Source organism: Falco naumanni, chromosome 17, assembly GCF_017639655.2.
Source record: "Falco naumanni isolate bFalNau1 chromosome 17, bFalNau1.pat, whole genome shotgun sequence".
NCBI classification, from domain to species: Eukaryota; Metazoa; Chordata; class Aves; order Falconiformes; family Falconidae; genus Falco; species Falco naumanni.
In genome coordinates, this window is record NC_054070.1 from 7,039,411 (window position 1) to 7,057,649 (window position 18,239).

The 18,239-nt window shown below is 45.8% G+C and overlaps 1 protein-coding gene across 4 annotated transcripts in view; it reads right to left on the reverse strand.

Moving 5' to 3' along the window:
- Positions 1–203: 203 nt before the first annotated feature.
- The window catches only part of SRGAP2 (SLIT-ROBO Rho GTPase activating protein 2), a 112,208-nt gene continuing 94,172 nt past the window's right edge, over positions 204–18,239 (reverse strand). For 3 of the 4 annotated variants that reach the window (XM_040616396.1, XM_040616394.1, XM_040616395.1), the window contains exons 19-23: positions 15,390–15,469; positions 10,989–11,169; positions 10,422–10,568; positions 7,955–8,282; positions 204–5,406 (exon numbers count right to left, since the gene is read on the reverse strand). In XM_040616396.1, the coding sequence (XP_040472330.1) occupies positions 5,023–5,406; positions 7,955–8,282; positions 10,422–10,568; positions 10,989–11,169; positions 15,390–15,469 (1,120 nt within the window). In that variant the 3' untranslated portion in view covers positions 204–5,022. Of the gene's footprint in view, positions 5,407–7,954; positions 8,283–8,608; positions 9,185–10,421; positions 10,569–10,988; positions 11,170–15,389; positions 15,470–18,239 lie in introns of those variants that run through there. The other variant, XM_040616397.1, reaches the window with a different exon arrangement.

Here is an 18,239-nt window from a genome sequence, read left to right on the forward strand (position 1 = left end):
GGCATCTCTAGATACACCGAAATAGCCTCCTAGGACCAAGCCCGGAAAATAATTCATCTGCCCTCTGGCAGGGCGGGCGGTGGAGGCAGAGCAATTACAACCACCCCCAGACCATCACACCCCCTCGAGCCTTGGTGGGCACAAGGCAGCGGGTCAAGGGTTTTTTTTTGTGGTTTTTTTTTTTTTTTTTTCCCCCCCCCCCCCAAGTACCAAGTTGTCACACACACACACGCAGAGACAAGCAGAAAGCTGATCTGGAGAGAGAATAATCTTTGAAAGGGATATGTAAAGCTCAGACCCCAAGGTTCAGCCCAGAGCTCGGCGTTTGCCCAGACCCCGAGGCTGGAAGCATCCCGCAGAGATCCAGCCAGGAGAGCGAGCATCGCTGCCCTCCACACCGCCTCCAGCGCTACCGGCCCGCTAAAGAAACAGCTTTATCTCTACAACTGCATTTGTGGGATGGTAGCCAAGGCCAGATTAGCCCACAAAAAGGCTAATTATTGGTGTGAAAACTAAAAAAAAAAATTAAAAAAATCTCTCAAAATAAATAATCCCCAGCTTGTTAAAACTCAATTTCTGTTCTGGACAGGCTCATTAGTGATGGGAGTGCCCAAATGCTTCTGTTTTCCTTCTAGTTTTTTTTTGTTTTGTTTAATTTTAAAGCAGTTTTCCTAGCGTGCAGTTCACAGACCAGTGAGTAAGCGTACTTATACTTCACAGCACACCCCTATACAGTCAGGGCTCCATCCTGCCCGGCACAGGCACCCCCAGCCTGGCCCACTGACCAGCACCACGCACCCAAACTCAAGAGGGGTAAAGCGCCAAAGCCTGATGCACTGGATAGGGACCAGGCAGCTCCGCGTCTTACCGAGCTGAGCAGACAAATCGCCTCAATGGGTATTTTTCCATCATTACTATTGCCTTACTAGCAACTACGCCCTGCTGAGAGCACAGTCTCCTTTACGTGTTCCTACAATATGTATTTCATCAGGCGACAAGCATTCCAGTCCATCCAGTACAGTCTGCAAAGGATCTGAAGCGCTAACTAGAGACATCTATTTCTATCGAAGAACATCTCTCAAATGCTTAACAAAACCTATACAACGTTCAACTGGGTTCAACTGAATTTGAGGTTTTGACACACAAATAAGGCAGCAAACTCCATCTGCAATGACCACCTCTTTTGTCTTAATATTGCTAGAGCTCTTCCACGCGCGCAGGCGAGCAGCCAGGCGACCGCTTGCTCTGCACCAAGGGCAAGGTGGGGGGCTGGAACAGATAGAATTTCTTGCCAAACTCTGAAGTGTTTTGATTCGGTAAATAAATTTATGAGAAGTTGGTTATCTTAACCTACTTTTATGCAAGAACAATCTTGCCTTAAAAGAAAGAAAGAAAGAAAGAGAAAAAAAATCAACAAAAACTCCCCAAACCCAACATATGAGGTATTCATCACAGGAAACCCAAAGACTCTTTTCGAACAGGTATCAAAATACATACATATACAACAATTATTTTTTTTCCTGCTGTCACAGTGTACTCTAATTAATCATTTTCATTGAAACAAAATATCCAGTACAGATAGAGAGAGTTTGCTCATGTTCCACTGCTTTGACATGAAGAACAAATTTACAATTTATAAACTGCGAGCCTTTGGATTACCTCGGAGAGGCAGAAATTTCGCGATCGTTAAAGCACACTGCTCAATTCCCAACTAGGGAAATAAAACATAAAAGGTTAGAGCTTCAAAAACTATTAAGATTGATCACCTAAAATCGTAATTTTATTTTAAAAGTTTTGGTTTGGATTATTTCAATCCAACATCTGATGAACAAGAACTCTTTGTTCATACAAAGCACTATCAAACAGACATAACGTTATTCCAGTTATCAAACACTTCTTGTCTTTATATTTGACACAAACATTACATAAAAGTCATGAAAGAGAATTTCCATGGAAGAGCTAATATTTCTTCGGAATATGAAGATATGAAGTAACATTGATACCTCCCCAAGCAAACCACCGTGTCGTCCTTGTCCACCCTGCGTCGCCCTCTCCTACAAGCTGCCCGCTGGTTTTGCAGGGAGCAGTGCCAGCATTTCCAGTTACTCTTTCCCACCTCTCCTGCAGCGACTGGTCATAAAACACTTGTGGCAAATGTTCTCTCAGCCTTGTGTGTTCACAGAGTGAAGCACAGAAGCTAAAAGTTTCCTTTGTGGGTTTTTTTTTTCCCTCCCCCGCTTTTTCTGCTCTCCCACGTGTGTGTTTGTGTGTGCGCGCGCGCGTATGCGTGAATTTTCTGCTGGCTGGCCAGACCCAGAGCACGTGGAAGAGGAAGGACGATCTTCAGCCTGTCATATTGCTTGCTGTAAGTGTAAGTGTCAATCACAGTGCACACCAAAATTCCAGTTGAGTTGCTCGATATACAGGTTATCCTGCTAAGCATATTCCCCTTGACAGTAGGATTGTCCCAGAGCTGTGGATGCTAGAGATAAGCACAGTAATTCATATACAGACAGTTGCTGTTACAGTAACCTGAAGTCTTTTTTTTTTTTTTTGTCTTTTTTTTTTTTTAAATCTCTTAATTGCCATTCATACTTCAGACCTCGAAGATAGAAAAGAGCATCTCTTCCAAATGTGCTGTGCGTGGCTGGACACTTATTCTTAGAAACATGAATGCTAGGCATAAAAATATAAAGAAAATAAGGCATTACAAATGAGTCGGAAGTAAATTTACAGAGATCCTGCTCCTGACACAGATTAGCTTTGGTCGTTCACGACCAAAAAAGAAAATAAAACCAAAAAACTCCCTACTTAAAAGTAAATGCCAGAAAGTTCTGCCTGAGCAAAAAATTACAAGTTTAATTCTGTTTTTCCCCAAAAGAACAAGTGATTCCTTGGTGGTAGAAGTCCATCAGAACCTGAGAACGAAGGTCGCTGGTCGCACTGTTGGGGATCTTCCCCTGCGCGAGGAACAGGGTCAGGTCCAGTGACAGTCACACACGTACCGCGGCGCTTCCCAAGGGGAACTGCTGCTACAGATCAGCTAAGGAGAAGTGAATAATAAAGAGCGTTCTCACCAAAAGCTTTCCCATGTTCCCCAGTTTTCATATGTTCTCAATTTAGGACACAGAGAAAGTTGGCGTTTCTAAAAACCATCATCAATATGGATATATTACTTCTGTAGAGACAGGGTGTGTGTGGGGATGGACAGGGACACCATAAAGCCCTGTTCCTTTCTTCGAGTAACATCCTAAATGAATCAGAAAAGTACATCTCAAACTGTTCTTAGAAACGTAAGTTTTCTTTCTTCTTTTTTAATTACTAAGCGCCAATTAAAACAACATGGCAGTCACAAGGAAGCTAAGTGTGAGAAACCCACAAATTTAAAAGAAACTCAGCTAAATGGGAGAGAAAAATGACTTTTCTTTTCTTGTCCTTGCCTGAATTTGATGAAAACTTAAGATGTGCAGCTTTTTTTAAATCCCAGAAAAGTTGGGGAACCAGGTGAACTGAAGGTCAGCCAGAGTCTCCTCTCTTGCAGGACTGCGAGATCTTCTTTACCGTTGTAAAGTGGCACACGCCTTTTTTTTGTTTTGTTGGTTTTTTTTTTCCCCCTAATTTTTTTTTTTTTAAATTAAATAAACGTTAGCATTGTGGAAAATTCCGAGTAGAGTACAAAAGAGTTCATGCAGCCTGCTAGCGGCTGAAGCATTTGCTGCCTACCATATAAATACAAATACTTAGAATTCATTCACATGGCTGCGGAGTCCTACGGAGGCATGCCAGTCTACCAAGGAACACGTCGGGAAGCCACTCCAGAAGCTGCATGCTGCCACATCACCGTCCCCAGCAGCGGCTCCTACACCGCTCTATAAGAGCGGAGATCCCTAAAGCAGGTCACAGCGGTCACAGCCACTGCCCGAAGCGTTTGCAACCAGAAAAAGGGAGCAGATACAAAGCTTGAGAACTTCCGACCGAAGTTTTTACAGTGCTTGTAACTGGGATTTTGGTAAGGATCCATCTTGATATGTGACCAAAACAAGAATGTGTGCGTTAGTAAATGAACTCCCGTCAGAGTACACTTAGTTTTCAGAAGTTAACTTGCTTTTTTTACATTCAGTCTCCCGAGACCACACACCACATCACAGCCTATGGGGCTGAAAATTACACTGAAAAACAATAAAGCTGTTTTTAAATATGGGAGAGCAAAGGGGAAAAACAGCTAGATTGTCCATAAGCAACAACTGGGCTCTTTCTTATGCTCCTAAACCTTAGGAACATGTTTGTTTATATTTGCACAGACACATATTACGTATAACTCCACAAAATCTAAGAGTGTTCCAGAGTAAACTATTTTTCATGACAAGTGTCGACTAAAGCATGAGGTTGGATGGCCAACAGCTTTGGCCCTGGGGGGGAGGAATGGGGGAGCAAACAAACAAAACCAGAGGATGTGATGGAAGTTGAGACAGACCCTTAACCACCGTGGCACCAGCGGGCGACGTAATAATAATAATAATAATGCACAAGAAACAGGCATGTCCAAGCTCCACGTAACCAGTGGCACCAAAACATGCAATAGACTAAAATCTATCCTATTGTTTCCCTGTGATAAATGAAACACAGAATATATAAGTCACTACACCAGTATTCAAAAACATGATGCCGCTGAGTATTTCTTTCAGCGGCCGAACACTTGAACAAGGCATCAGCTAGAAACCAAGATCCAATTCATCGCTTTTTTCTGTGTTTTCCTCCTCAGCTTCACAGTGACCCAATTCTGGATTTCCTAAGCGTGGCATGAACTGTTTTGCCTTACGAACATCACTGACGCGGGGACATGGGACGAGGTTGTTACCACTCAAGTTCACTCCCAGGAAGCGCTCCCAGCAGTAAGTAGCAGTTCACAACTAACCTTCAGCAGAAGTCCAAAAATTAGTTAAATAGGAATTTTCATGTCTTTAGCAGAGTTCTCTTCATCTGAAACAATACAGCTGTATCCACAGAGCAGCACCAAGTTTATCAGACAGTACAGGACTTGTCAGCGGGCTGCTGAGATGCAGAGGAGGCAACGCCAGGGCTCGTGGTGGTTGTTTTGGGGAAAACTGTCGGCTTCGGCCGCGTCGCCGGAGGTTTCACCTGGGTGGCCATTTTGACCGACTTCACCGGCCTGAAGGTGCACGGTATGTCGCCGGCTGTGCTAGCGCTGCGCTGGAAAGCTGGTTCAGTGTCCTTGAGGATCTGAGTGTGCAGAGGGCTGGAAGGTTCTGAGGTGGGGGCCACCACCGGAGACGTTTTCAAAGGCTCCAGGGTGTCGAGGACAACATCTGGCGTGTGCTTTACGCTGCTTTGCCTTTCCAGCTCCCGCAGCTCGTTCAGGGCAGAGTTCATAGTAGCTTCAATATCCTGCAAACACAAAAGAGAAACCGAGTGAATAACAGAACCCCGACACAAAAACACAGAGATAAAAGCCAGCCTTTGAGAACGACGTCTTTGTTTTCAGCCTGTAAACACCAACGCTCAAACCCACCGGCAGGTCAAGGACCTTTAGGCGTCAAAGCGAAACCCACGCCAAACTCCACAGCATTACATGCTAAAGCCAATACGCAGTAAGATTTTCCATCGACAGGGATCAGAATCATTACTAGCACTTTCTCGATGCTAATCCGGTCCTTTATTGGTCCTGACGCTGCTTGGACTTCAAAGACGAGTACAATCCCAAAGTGCAGCAACAAACAGAACAGCGCACGATTCAAAGCATTAGCATCCCTTCTTCTGCTTCATTGCGCACATGAGATTCAGGAGAGTAAATTCTCGAAGAAAGAATTGATGATTTTGACAGTGGCTGATGGGCCACACACCAATGGTGAAATCCTTGCGTGTTCTTGCTGCCTCACGGGTTTTCCTGCTGGCCCAGCTGTCTTCCCTTCCCAGAAAGGTATTACACAGGACGCAAAATTTTAACATTTCAGAAAACACGGAGGATACCAGAAACGGGGATAGAAATTCAAGGTGGCGCTTCTCCTTCCTCTTCTAAAATATTACAGTTGTTAACAAAGAACTTTCGAGATACCAACGTGGCTTTTTCTGTTCTCGGCCGCAGCCCGCACCGCGGAGCCCACTGGTGTGCCCTGTTCACCAGAGAGCAGAGGAGCTCAGCCGTTCGGTGACTCATGCTTTGGCTGCAGCTTTTCAGCTTCCTTAGAGGTTTTGCAGGGGTGGGGAAGGTAAATCAGTGAAGGGATGGTGGAAGGAACCAGAGACAGTAATCTGACACCCCCCGTCTATCTGGAGGCCGGGCAGATTTACTTAGGAAGTTCGGAAAAGACGTAAAATGCACTGTGGTTATTAGATGGTGTTTGAACAGATTCGACAGGGCAAAGAGAAACCCTGATTTAACACTTTTTTCCACACCTCCCTCCCCTTTTTCTTTTTCTCCCCAGACTCTTCTCCAGTGAAAACAACGGAGTTAACATTCTGGCAGGAAGAGGAGACAGAACAACTTTAGTTGGAGCTTAATTGAAAAAAGAAAGAAACTGATTTATGTCAACCGAAGCTTTGGAAGGACAATAAAACATGGAGACAACAAGAACCACATATTACAATTCCACTGTAACAAATGGGCTGAAGATTATTTGTAATGGCAAAATACAGCTTTCCACCAGAAAACTTATCAGATTTTTATTTAGGCCTATTTATTACTTGGCATTTCTGTTTTGTCAATAAAAATTATGTTTAATTTTCACATTTCTTCCCCTAGCTTCTTAGAAACCTACAGACTCCTGCACCAGGCAGAGAAGTCAGGTCTCCCAGGGCTGGCTTTGTAATCGGAGCCCCAAGCATTCCTTGCCATGCGTCCTGCAAACAGCTGGTATAGGCAACATACATGTGCAGGCACGAACCGCTTGGAGGGGGAGAAAGGGATAAAAGATCCTTCATAGGAGAGGGAAATGGGTAACATTCACATCGTTCACCCTGTTAGTAGCTGTCACTTGTCTGAGTCGAAGCCCAACTTCCAACTGTTTTCTGTCCTACGGGTGAAACCACAGATGCAGGGATGCGGAGGCACCACGTGCGTTTTGTGTTAACAGCAGTCACTGCTCTGGCAGCGTGTAGTCCCGGACACGGGATGGGACAGATCCAGGACGGGACAGATCCCTGGGAATGGAGATGCAGAGAACAGGCACAAACAATCTCCATTCAACTTGCCTGCCTCAAAACTAGCAAAGACTAAGAAAAATACCAAGGACCACCTTGGCCTTGGAGCTGCACAGCAGGAATCCACAAAGACTCTTTCCTTGTTGCCTGGTCAGCGTGCAGAGCCAGCCCCCAAAGCAGAGCTCTTTGCAAAGTTCAAGCACAGCTTTAACATCCACATCGGAGCCTGCCCTCATTTCAAGGCACTTGTCTAAGTAATGAAAACGAGCAGTATCGTGATCAAAGTTGGTTTCTCGTCACATCCCGGACCCTGGGAGCACACGAAGATACCGCTGTGAGTACAACTCAGCAGCCTGCTTTTCTTTTGACTGTACTACTCCACATGCTTCCAATGTCTAACCACAGGCAAGCCTGCACAACTGACAGGAGAATGTTAAATTGACACTAAATACTTGACTTTGCTCATGTCTTGAAGTTACGATTAATTTTTTTGCCGACAGCTTTGGAATCTGTGTAACCTTTTGAAATGGACGTTTTTATTGTTGAAACTAAGTTCTGAATAACGAACTGGGTCAAGTTTTTATGGAGGAAGGACCTGACTGTTTATCTTCGCTCATGAAAGCCGTCTCAGTGACTTACACGCAGCGAGGCTGGAAGACGAAACTCAAGCTGTGCAGTAAGTTAATACTGCATCGAGAGAAGGGAAGGGGTACGAGATTAAATCAGACTTTGCATTAAAACACCTCATTGTATCCGGCATCCGCTAGAGTTTCCAAAGCAAACCACTCCAACTTACCTGTGCAATAACTTCAGGGTCCATGGGCCGATGGTTGTTGAAGCTCTTGGACCTCCCTGCGGTCACAGTTTTCCGGATCTGCGGGCTGTCTATCCTGTTCTTCAGAGACGAGTGTCGGCTGATAGAATTGAGGCTGCCGTGGCCACTGATGGAGCATTTATCTGGAACCTCCTTGGGAAGACTTTGGCTCATAATGGGCTGAGATGAGGGTCTGGAACCGGCTATGGCTCCTGGGGAGGCTGGTTCTGCCATTGAACTACCTAGTCCATGGCTGTCACTTTGACGGAAGGCTCTTCTGATGCTGCCTGACTCTGGTTTCTTTCTTTGCCTTCAGTCACAAAAGCAAAACAAGTCAATACAAGCAGGTACACATAACGAGCTGTAATTTGAAGACATCCCCCCAAAACAACACAGAGGACAATGGGAAGAGACAAAGATACCCGGATTACAAAAACACCCAGGATTTTAGGAGTCGTGGTGAAACAGTAGAATTATAAATCGTTCCAGATTAACACTTCTAACAAGAAGACTGAGTTCCTGGCAGCTGCGCACATTCATAGCAAAAACAGAAAACTTGGATGGAATGTAATTAACTTGGTCAAGAGGAAAAGAATTTATACTTGAACAAAAAAAACCCTCTGTGCCATCAACAGGTTTTGATGATGTGTTTTTATTATATTAGAAGAGCAGAGCTACAATTTTTGACTGGAGGACACAGTATAAGTCTACTAAGCTCCTGGCCCAAGGCATCAAGTTATTATTTTCAGAGATTGGCAAGCAAAGAGCCCCATAGTTTGGGGTTAGTGATCATTTCCAATATTTGCTGGTGGTAATAGATGTTTCTTTTTCATTGCCTTAGCAGGACCACATGGCATTATCTACGTAGGGCTACAGATATACCAAAAGATGATGTCAAATGGATAAGCTGGTCCAAACAATTTAGTTTCCACCCCAGCACCATGCAGACTGACAGCACGATTCCACTCAAATCATATGAAGGCCAATGCAGCAGAATACTTTATGCCATAGGTCTGAAGCTTGGCATCCATTATACAGGGAAGGATCCATTTATATATAGCACCAGCCCCATGAATAACTGCAAGAAAGTGTTAACTCCAGTAGGATTTTGGCATCCAAATAATAATTCAGTGGGTGGCACAACTGTCATTGCGAAACCATCTGATTTAATTTTGCCCAAGTCTGTTCACACATAGGTCAGAAGATTCATTCCTAAAGAAAAAACAACAAAATGAGTCTTATGCTACTATTGCTAAATATCAGTTTCCCTAGTAAAGGGAGAAAAAACCTGGAGGGGACATTACCCAGGCTTCTTAAAAACACTACATACAACGCTACCAAAACCAGCAGATGGTGCAGCTCCAACACAGGTCTGTTCATTATACAAATCTTTCCGTAACTGACAGAATGGCATACTTCAATGGCTCAGACAATAAATATCATAAAAGAAAGCCCAGATCCCAAGCTGATGCAGATTATCTAATGAAGCTATGTTATCAGTGGAGCTCTGCCAACTCCCCTAAACTAAGGGCCAGGCTCTGTGTAGGACATTAGCAGGTCCAAACCTTTAAAAAGGATGCATTTCTGTTAATGCCTTTACAGGCTACATGCTGTTAAATTAACTGAAGGTTAAAAATATCCACCCCCACAAAACTGTACTTATCGTTATTAACACCTTCACTGCACAATAGGGAGAGGTGGGGGTTTTTAATACTAAGGAAATAATGAGAAAGATACGGGGGATAAGCCTGCTCTAAAATCATTAATAACAGATCAAGAAATTTAGTCTATTACTAGCTTAATTTTACAGGTTTTTTACTATGTTGAGCATTGGCTAAAGTAACAGTTTCTTGTTGAGGAGGTAAAGTTAGAGCAACAGGGAGGTGTGTTGTTTCACTTGCAAACATATGGTTAGTAACCTAAGGTGAGAAGTGCTGGAGAAACGGAAGAACATTACAGGCAGTGCCAGATGGTGGGACTCAAGGTATGTCATTTAGCACAAAACGTGACACTAGTTTCTGAAGGAATTGTCCCCTACCCCATAAAACAAAACATGTTAAATTTAACGAGACATAACAAATCACAGAACATAACAACGAATACGAACACACGATTACAAGAACTCATTCTGCTATTCCCCTCCCTTTCTCTGTGTGCTTAGCTTATAAAATAGGACATATTTGGGAAAATGGGAACAGATGGCACCTTGGGGATAGGGAAAAGAAGCCAGTGGGGTTTTAAATGAGCATTGGCCACACTGGTGGCAGAGAGATAGAGAAAGAGAGAGAGAGAGAGAAACAGCCAAATACGAGCAAGTTGTAAGAGGGGGAAGCAGAGAAAAAATGGTGGCAGTGCTCATTAGTTCATCTTTTTCAGGGAAAGAAGTGTTTTACTGGACTCATCACCAAGATCTTTACAGTTAAGTAAAATAACGCAAGGCTGTTCTTACTTGTTGATGTTTGCAAGGTAAATATCTGCGACGTGACCCCCACTTGGGCAACTGGCACCAGCTCTAGCAGTCACTTTTTCTTCCGGTGGCTCAGAATTTATTTCTATTTCAGACTTCGGACTGGATCTTTCAGAGATACCATCCTCACTAGGAAGGAGGAGGGAAGGAAATCACAACCAAAACAGGACCAGCAGCACTGAATTTCAAATACAGCGCTGCGTATGTAAATATACACACAGGACAACAGCACTGTGCTAGCACCTTTCTCTTCGGAATCTTTACGTATCTTTCAAAGGAGAGAGCCTGATTTCTGTGAGCGACCTGGAGATCCCAGCTCTGCATCTTTTAACAGGCTGGCAGCACCAGAACAATTTGTGTGTCACGTCTCCACATACGTGGACACCTACACCTCTGCGCTCTGCTTATTTCAAGAGGACTCCCTTCTTGCAGGGAAGGTGGGAGGACGAACTCTCCCCACCTGGTGTCAACATCTTGACACAAACACTCCATTCCACACCTGAGTTTTAAGCAAGCCCATCTTGCAGATGGGCTTAAAGTGTAACATACGTGTCTTGAACGACGATATACTGATGAGGAATAAGGCCGTCAATTCCATTGTGGCGTCCCTCCCACCAGTCATCTGAGGCCCGCTGATAGAGTAAGAGAGAAGCTCCTTTTTTAAAGGACAGCTCTCGTGCAGTCCTGCCAATGTAGTCGAACTTCGCTATTGCTTCTATGGGCTCACACTCTAGGAGATAGAAGGGAATAAACAATAATTCACTAAACACTTGGGCTCAGGTAAGTATTCGACAGTTTAAACCTAACATAAACCAGCGTATGACAAGAGCATGGAAGAGGATAAAGTGTTGCTTGTTAAGGCAGCAGAGGGTTGAAGCAGAAAGATTCAGAGGGGAACCCCTATAATACGAGGACGTTGCAATTTCAGCATTTACCTAATATCTACGTGGTGGACACATTCACATTTTCCACGCAATAAACCCACTTACATCAATTTGAGTGTACAAAGATGGATGTGGCAACGGCAAAATTAGTCTCTCATTAAAATAATAAAAAAAATAAATTCAAAGCTAGGTAGCAATCGGGTACGTTCCAGACAAAAATCTGCCTACGGTATGCTTTCTTAAAGGCAGCTAAACTAAACCTCCTGGGCAGGTAGAGCTGTTATTAGCATTTAAGGGAGGAAAACATCCTCAGAGTCCAAGCTGCTTCAGAAATAAAGCACCTATTCAGAAGGAAACTTCTGCTGCCTGTGAGGTTCACCTGACCCAGGAGACCGGATTCTGGCACCGCGGGAGGCCACGCTATTCATCGAACTGTCATGGAAGCAAACGAAAACATTCAGTGCCTCCACCGCTGCGGTTTGTGCAGTGATGAGGAGAGCAAGCTGCTCCCCTGGGCTGCACCGTGCACGCTGAGCACGGCGGCACTGCGCTCCGAGCTCGCGTCGCCCCACATCCCACTGCTCCGGCCTGAACAGCTCGCAGAACCACCGCCACGCTGTGTCTGCAACCGGCCGCTAAGCTGGGTCCCTGTAGCGCTCTGATATTATACAGGGGGGCAATTATGGGCATTCAGACGCTCAGAAAAATCAATATGAAATTCACGTGGATTATTTTTAAGACTTAGAAAAATCTGGTATTGGTTGAGCCTAAATATATATTAAGCCAGCTCCCAATTCTAGGCAGGAATCAGGGGAACGGAGAGGAGCTCAACCACACAGCCCCGGTGGACTTCAGCCTCTAATTACTTTAAAGGAGCTTTAACACAGCCAAGCTGTCCATGAAAATCGAGTTCTTTCCTGGAGAAAGAAATATGTAGTTCCTCTTCCTGGACAAGGAAAGATAGGCCATTCCATACAGAGAACTCCTATGCATCGCAGGAAGCTTCTACAGCACAAGAGCCAGCCAAAAAGGACTGGAAGGCCAAAGATGAGCCACTGCTCTTACCATTGTTCCTTGGGAGAGCATTAGGTCTCCTCAAGAATTAGGTCTCCAAGGCCGCCCACAGGCAGGCAAAGTAGCAGCTGGGCAGGGGAACACATAGAGCGCACATCCCTCCGAGGGAGGTGATGCTGAATGCCACCGGCTCCTCAGCCGGTCCGGGGGAGCAGGGCAGAAACACCACTCAAAGGGCCCCGTCAGCATCGGTAGTTACAAAGCACAAAGTGACCGAGTGCTGAGGACCATCAGCAACAGGATCTACTAGACTGACTGCTAACCATTAGTTTCTCCATTACTAAACCGGACAGCTCAGGACTCTTCAGATCCCACGTTTCAGGTAAGCCCGTGGCCAGCCTCACGCGAATCCCGTTATCAGCCCTCAGCAACCAGCGAGTGATTTGCAAGGGTGAGAAAAGCCTGGCCCATGTTTGCAGCTTGATAGCTGCCTTGCCCAGACTCCCCAAAGCACATGGTTATCTGGTTTTGGCTCCTTCTTTCCCCTGGCTTGTTTTGCCTCCGGAGCCAGCTTCTTCATAACACTAGAAAACCGATAATGCTGTTTTTGGTGTCCCCCTCCATTTACGAAGGGGATGGGAGTGTGGTTTTGTAAATTCCATCTGTTTCATTAAGAAGTGTTTATTGTTCCAGATGAGTGCGGCACTCAGGTTTCTTATGTTTCCAATTTGCTTTTTAGGACTCTGGCTTTCGTCCAGAGAAGTGATTTTAGACTCTAATTTCCAGTAGCTTTTTCCTACTACGCTTCTGCTCGGAGAAGAAAGCTGTGTGAATAAAGAGCTATAAGGCTAAGCCAAACAATCACCCTTGCCAGTCTGACAGCCTGTGCAGGAAAGCGGCCGTTTAAAATCTTTTCACTCATACACAATTTAACAAACATACGACCTGCTTGTCTATCAGCATTTCTGACCTCCTACACCTGTCTCAAACCGCAGAGTCCACTCGCTTGTCCAGCGAGGCTGGCTGAACAGCGCGGATGCTCTGCAAAACACGACCTCTCCCCCCATCCCCAAACCAATTCCTCCCTTCAGGGAAGGCGGCTGGGATGACAGCTTTATTTTGGGAGGACTAGTGCCAGCCTCACGCAAGAGCTGCAGGAGCAAGTGCTTGCTCACATCTAAAGACTGAAGGAGTGAGAAAACCCTATGATCTCCCGTCCCACTGAGTCAGAGATGTACGCTGCCCTTCTGACGAGCACGCCTGAGGTGTGACACTGCAAAGCTCAGTTAGAAGGACGCGAGACTCAGTTAACCAGAACTTGTTGCTCCTTCAAAGAGATAGAGGCCCAGCTCCCTCCTCTGCTTTGCTGCCAAACGCTCCCTCCCAAATGCTTCCTATGGAATATTCCATGTAGGTTGCAGAACTCCATCCAAAACGCCTCCAAATTTTACCTTGCTCAGGGGCCCCACGCAATCTAGTTCCAGAGGCTGCAAAACAGTGTCCTTCTCTAATCTTTTAGCTGCTCATTTTCTCACCATTGTACCCTCTCAGCCTCACAAGGGATCTAAAAATCCCATACGAAACCAGTGCAAGTACACACCACGGTGTATCCCTCTGCAGGCTTTAGTCCCAGGCTTTACAGATGCAGGAGAAGTTAGCCTTTCCTTCATCACAGCAAATGAAACCGCTCCTTCTTTAGGTACAATCTCAAAAAGGACATGTCTTCATGCATTTTTAAGCAGCTAACACTTTTTCAGAAAGAACACACTGTTCAAGACAGCAAACTCGTGTTTCATTCCTGTGGGCTTTGTGTTTCCCCCCAACAACCTTGGTAAGGAGTCAGGGTGGCAGTGCTTGACCTTGTGAGGGAGAACGGATTTTCCAGTGTTTCCAGCAGTGCTCAACATGGTCTACTGTGTTACTGGTGTGTGAACACCATGGAACCGTTTAGGCTGAAAAAGACCTTTAAGATCATTGAGCCATGAAGCCAGCAGGAGCCGGCAATGCCATGGGAAAGGTTAGTGAGGCAACTGCTGGAGCCAAGAGCAAAAAGCAGCACAGGAGCACGTGGCAGGGCTACTGAGCAAATTCCTGAAGAACCAGCTCAAAAAAGGATGTCACCTAATTCTAAGGAATGCTACCTTCTTCCCACCTTTACAACTGAGGCCATCACAAATAAAACCATTGCAGCACCTACTTAAGACAACTGCACGGGGCCAAAACCCAAGAACAAAACCATACGGTGCCCTGCTGCGGTCAGTCTGCTTTACCTGCTGGTCAGTAGATTTGGGGATCTTATTCCCTCTGCTGTGGATGGGGCTCACATGCAGCTGTTACCCCCGTCACAGGGGGAGGCTTTGGAAGTATCAACGACAGACACTCAAAGACTGCAGTGTCACCTTTTGCTTAGGAAATACTGTGAAATTCTCAGCGTTGGCACCCCTTTTCACTGATCAGACAAGAAATGTAACAGTTTCCTCAAGGAGAGCCAAAGATTATAACTAAGAGGCCACCAGGACCCTCTGCCCTAAAACCTGGCTCTCAGTGGAAGAGGAATTGGTTTTGATTTTATTTTCCTTGCTTCCTTAAAGCAGAACCACTGGGGCTTAAACCACTCACAATTCCCTTGCCAAAGCTACCAACAGGGGAAATGCCTGGCACATGTGGAGGGGAGTGGGAGTGCATGCTGAAACATATCCAGCCTTTGGCTCTACGCTTCCCCCATGACTTCCAACTCTAAGATCCTTCTCGGGTACAGATGAGCTCAGTCATGCAAGTGTGGAGTGTGCCCAGGCCTGCTGCAAAGATGAGATACTCCCGAAAAGAAGGGATGTTTTAAAAATAGTCAGGTAACTTCTAAAGGTCCCTGTCAAGCCTGTACATTTTTACTTTTTTTGGCATCAAATGCTGTATGTGATGTTTAAAGTGACTATTCAGATTTAAACTCCACTTTGGATCCAACGTTGAACTTAAACTGCAAGGCACGGCCTTCTCTGCCTCCCCCCCAAGCAGGCTGTAGCCATTAACCAAGAAGTTCATAGATTTTGCATACCATCATCACTGGTGTGGTGTTCAGCCGTAACGTCCTGAACAGAGTCTTCTGTCGAGGCTCTCTCTCCATGAGGGCTTTCACTACAACAGAAGGAAACAGAAACGGTGCTTTACATCAGCAGAAGTTGAGTTTCCTCATTTACAACAATCAAAGATAACTTAACTAGGAACATCCATATCGGAAGTCAATACCCAGGTTCCGCCGTGACAGACACTTTGCGGATGTATTTGCACATACTGAAGTCGCTGTGTCTAGAAATCAAGCTAAGTTCTTACTTGATCAAGCAAACCAAACATTTTCTTTAACCTTCTTGTATGCTAACAAAAAAGTCCAACTCCGGGTCTTAGAACCTGGACATCTGGAGATGCTGAGAAGTCAAGACAGCAGTGGCATGTTGGGTCTAGCTCCTCTCCGCCATGCCAGAATTATTGCCTCAGCTGTATTCTCCATTGCTCTAATTAGCTCATTAGATGTCTGATGAGATAGCTGCCACTTCCTACTTCCTAGGGGAAATTATTTCTCAATTCATAATGATATTTCCAGGTCTGAGTTTGTCATCTCCCTCCTTCCCTTTTATCATTCATTCCACTGAACAACTCCCATAGCCAGATTAATTACCTGGAATCTTTATTTACAGAGCACCTAAACCACCAAGAGTTCTCGTTTATGTTTTCCATGAAGAAAAGCTTTGAAAGCATCAATAGACAACAAGTGGCAACCAAAGGTTATGTTTTTATAAGAAGCTACATGAGCAGTTCCCTCAGGACAGGAGCAGAAAGGAAACTGGAAGAGGATCCATTGCCTCTCCCGAGCAGCTCCCCGGACCCGCTGCCAGCTGGCAGCACTGCCTGCCTGCCCTGCCTGCTCGACTTAGGAGAGAAAAAAAAAAAAAAAAAAAAAGGTGAAAAAAAAAGTGCTCGCTCCTCATCTTACCAGACGCTGTTGCTAAAGACAGAACCGCGTTTGCTGCACTCTTATGCTGTAGCTCGTTAAAAGGGGATTTTTAATTCTCTCCACACAGTACTAACTTCATCCCTTGCTTTGGCCTTGCAACGGTTAAAGTAAGTGATCATGGACGTGCAGGGCTCTCCCTTTGGTCGCCCACCTCCCATAATCTTTGAACAGAGAGAAAAAAAGGGGAAGGGGTAAAGTGTTTGAATCATTCTGGTGTCTCATTATGCTTAATCCGCATGACACTAAGCTGCCCTACCATCTTCTGAGTCAGTACCTCAGGAATCAACCTTTCCCGTCCTTTGCAAGTGCCTTTATGCTACTTAATAAAGTTTACAGAAGAATCTGAAGCCAAACGGAGGTCCCGAGAGGAACACAGCATTGAGGGCTAAAGTTTCACACAGACTGTGAAGTAATGTCGCATACAGCCAACGCTAAAGATCCAAATACTGCACAAAGACCACGTGTTTCTTCCTATCCAACAGCACTTTCCACCAAAAAACCGTGTCCTTGCTGCAGGCTCAGTCTCTCTGTTGCGTGAGCCCCGGGATGCTGCAGTGGGAAGTGCCAGACTGCTGGGTTTCACCCCAAGGGCCCCGAAAGTGCCAGCAGCGTGTACCACCAGCGGAATGCCGTGCAAGCCGAGCATCTATAAGCTATCTCCTTCCCTGTGATTCCGCTGGTTTCACTTGCCGTATGCAGGGCTCCTGGACCCTCCCCACGCTGTCCTCGTGCAGTCTCAGCCAGACAGACGCAGCACAGTCCCAGGCTTGACTCAAAGGCAGTATTTCAAAGACGCCTGCAGCACAGACCTGGATTTGTCATAAACTCTGAACCCTGCCCTACCCTCCCCTGCCCCAGGCAAGCTGTTTCAAAGCTCCTCGGCAGCTGCCGGCTCGCAGCGAGAGCGCAGGCACGAGGCGCAGAGCACACGAGCCGTGGCGCTGAGCCCGGGCAGCCTCCACGCCAAAGCACCGTCTGCGAGTTCCCCGGCACCACGACGGCTCAGCCCAGTGGAGCGGCACCGGGGGATGGCCAGCATCGCAGGCTCCGCTCCCCGATGAATCAGCTGAAGTACAAGGGTTCACTCTGCCGCTTGCACGCTTCGCGGCGAGGAGCCCTACGGGCAACACCTACAGCCCCCCACACACCTACAGCCCCCCACACACCTACAGCGGTTCACTCTGCCGCTTGCACGCTTTGCAGCAAGGAGCCCTATGGGCAAAACCTAACAACTATCTAAATACCAGGGCTATGAGAAGGCTTGAATGGGAACCAGATGCTTCTTCCTGGCTTTCGGCAGCCTCCCTTGCTTGCTTCTACCCTCCTCTGCTTAACAGGGTCTCAGGTCATGGTGGTTAGGAAAGGCAATGAAGAAAAAACAAACGCCTTCAGAAAATCGGTATTGCCTTCCAGGACATTCTGCCTCCTACATGCTCACGTGAAGTATCACCCGTACCGAACACGTCCCATTTTTATTCCCTTCACCTTATGGGACAAAACCTCTTGTCAAAGTTAATGTATTTCTTTAAGGTCATAAATATTCTTAGATTATTTTTTCCCCCTCTCTACAATTCTTTCACATATAACATCAGCTAAAGACATCAGAGTGAAGGGTAAAATTATCAGAATTTCCAAAAGAGGCTCTGGCAAGTCTTCTGCACACAGCAGCTAGAGTGGAGGAGCCTTTCCTCGTCGCACGTAGGTTAAAGCTGATGGTTAAAGCTACTCTGAAACAAGCCGGGGAAGCAAGGCTAGCTCTGTCACCAGGCTGACATCAGTTACAAAACTTACTTATTTTAGTATATTAAAATAATCATTTGCATTCTTGGGACACTGGAGGAGGGAAGGAGCAGGGGGAGAAGCAAGACACAATTTAACATTCCTCATTCTCAGAGG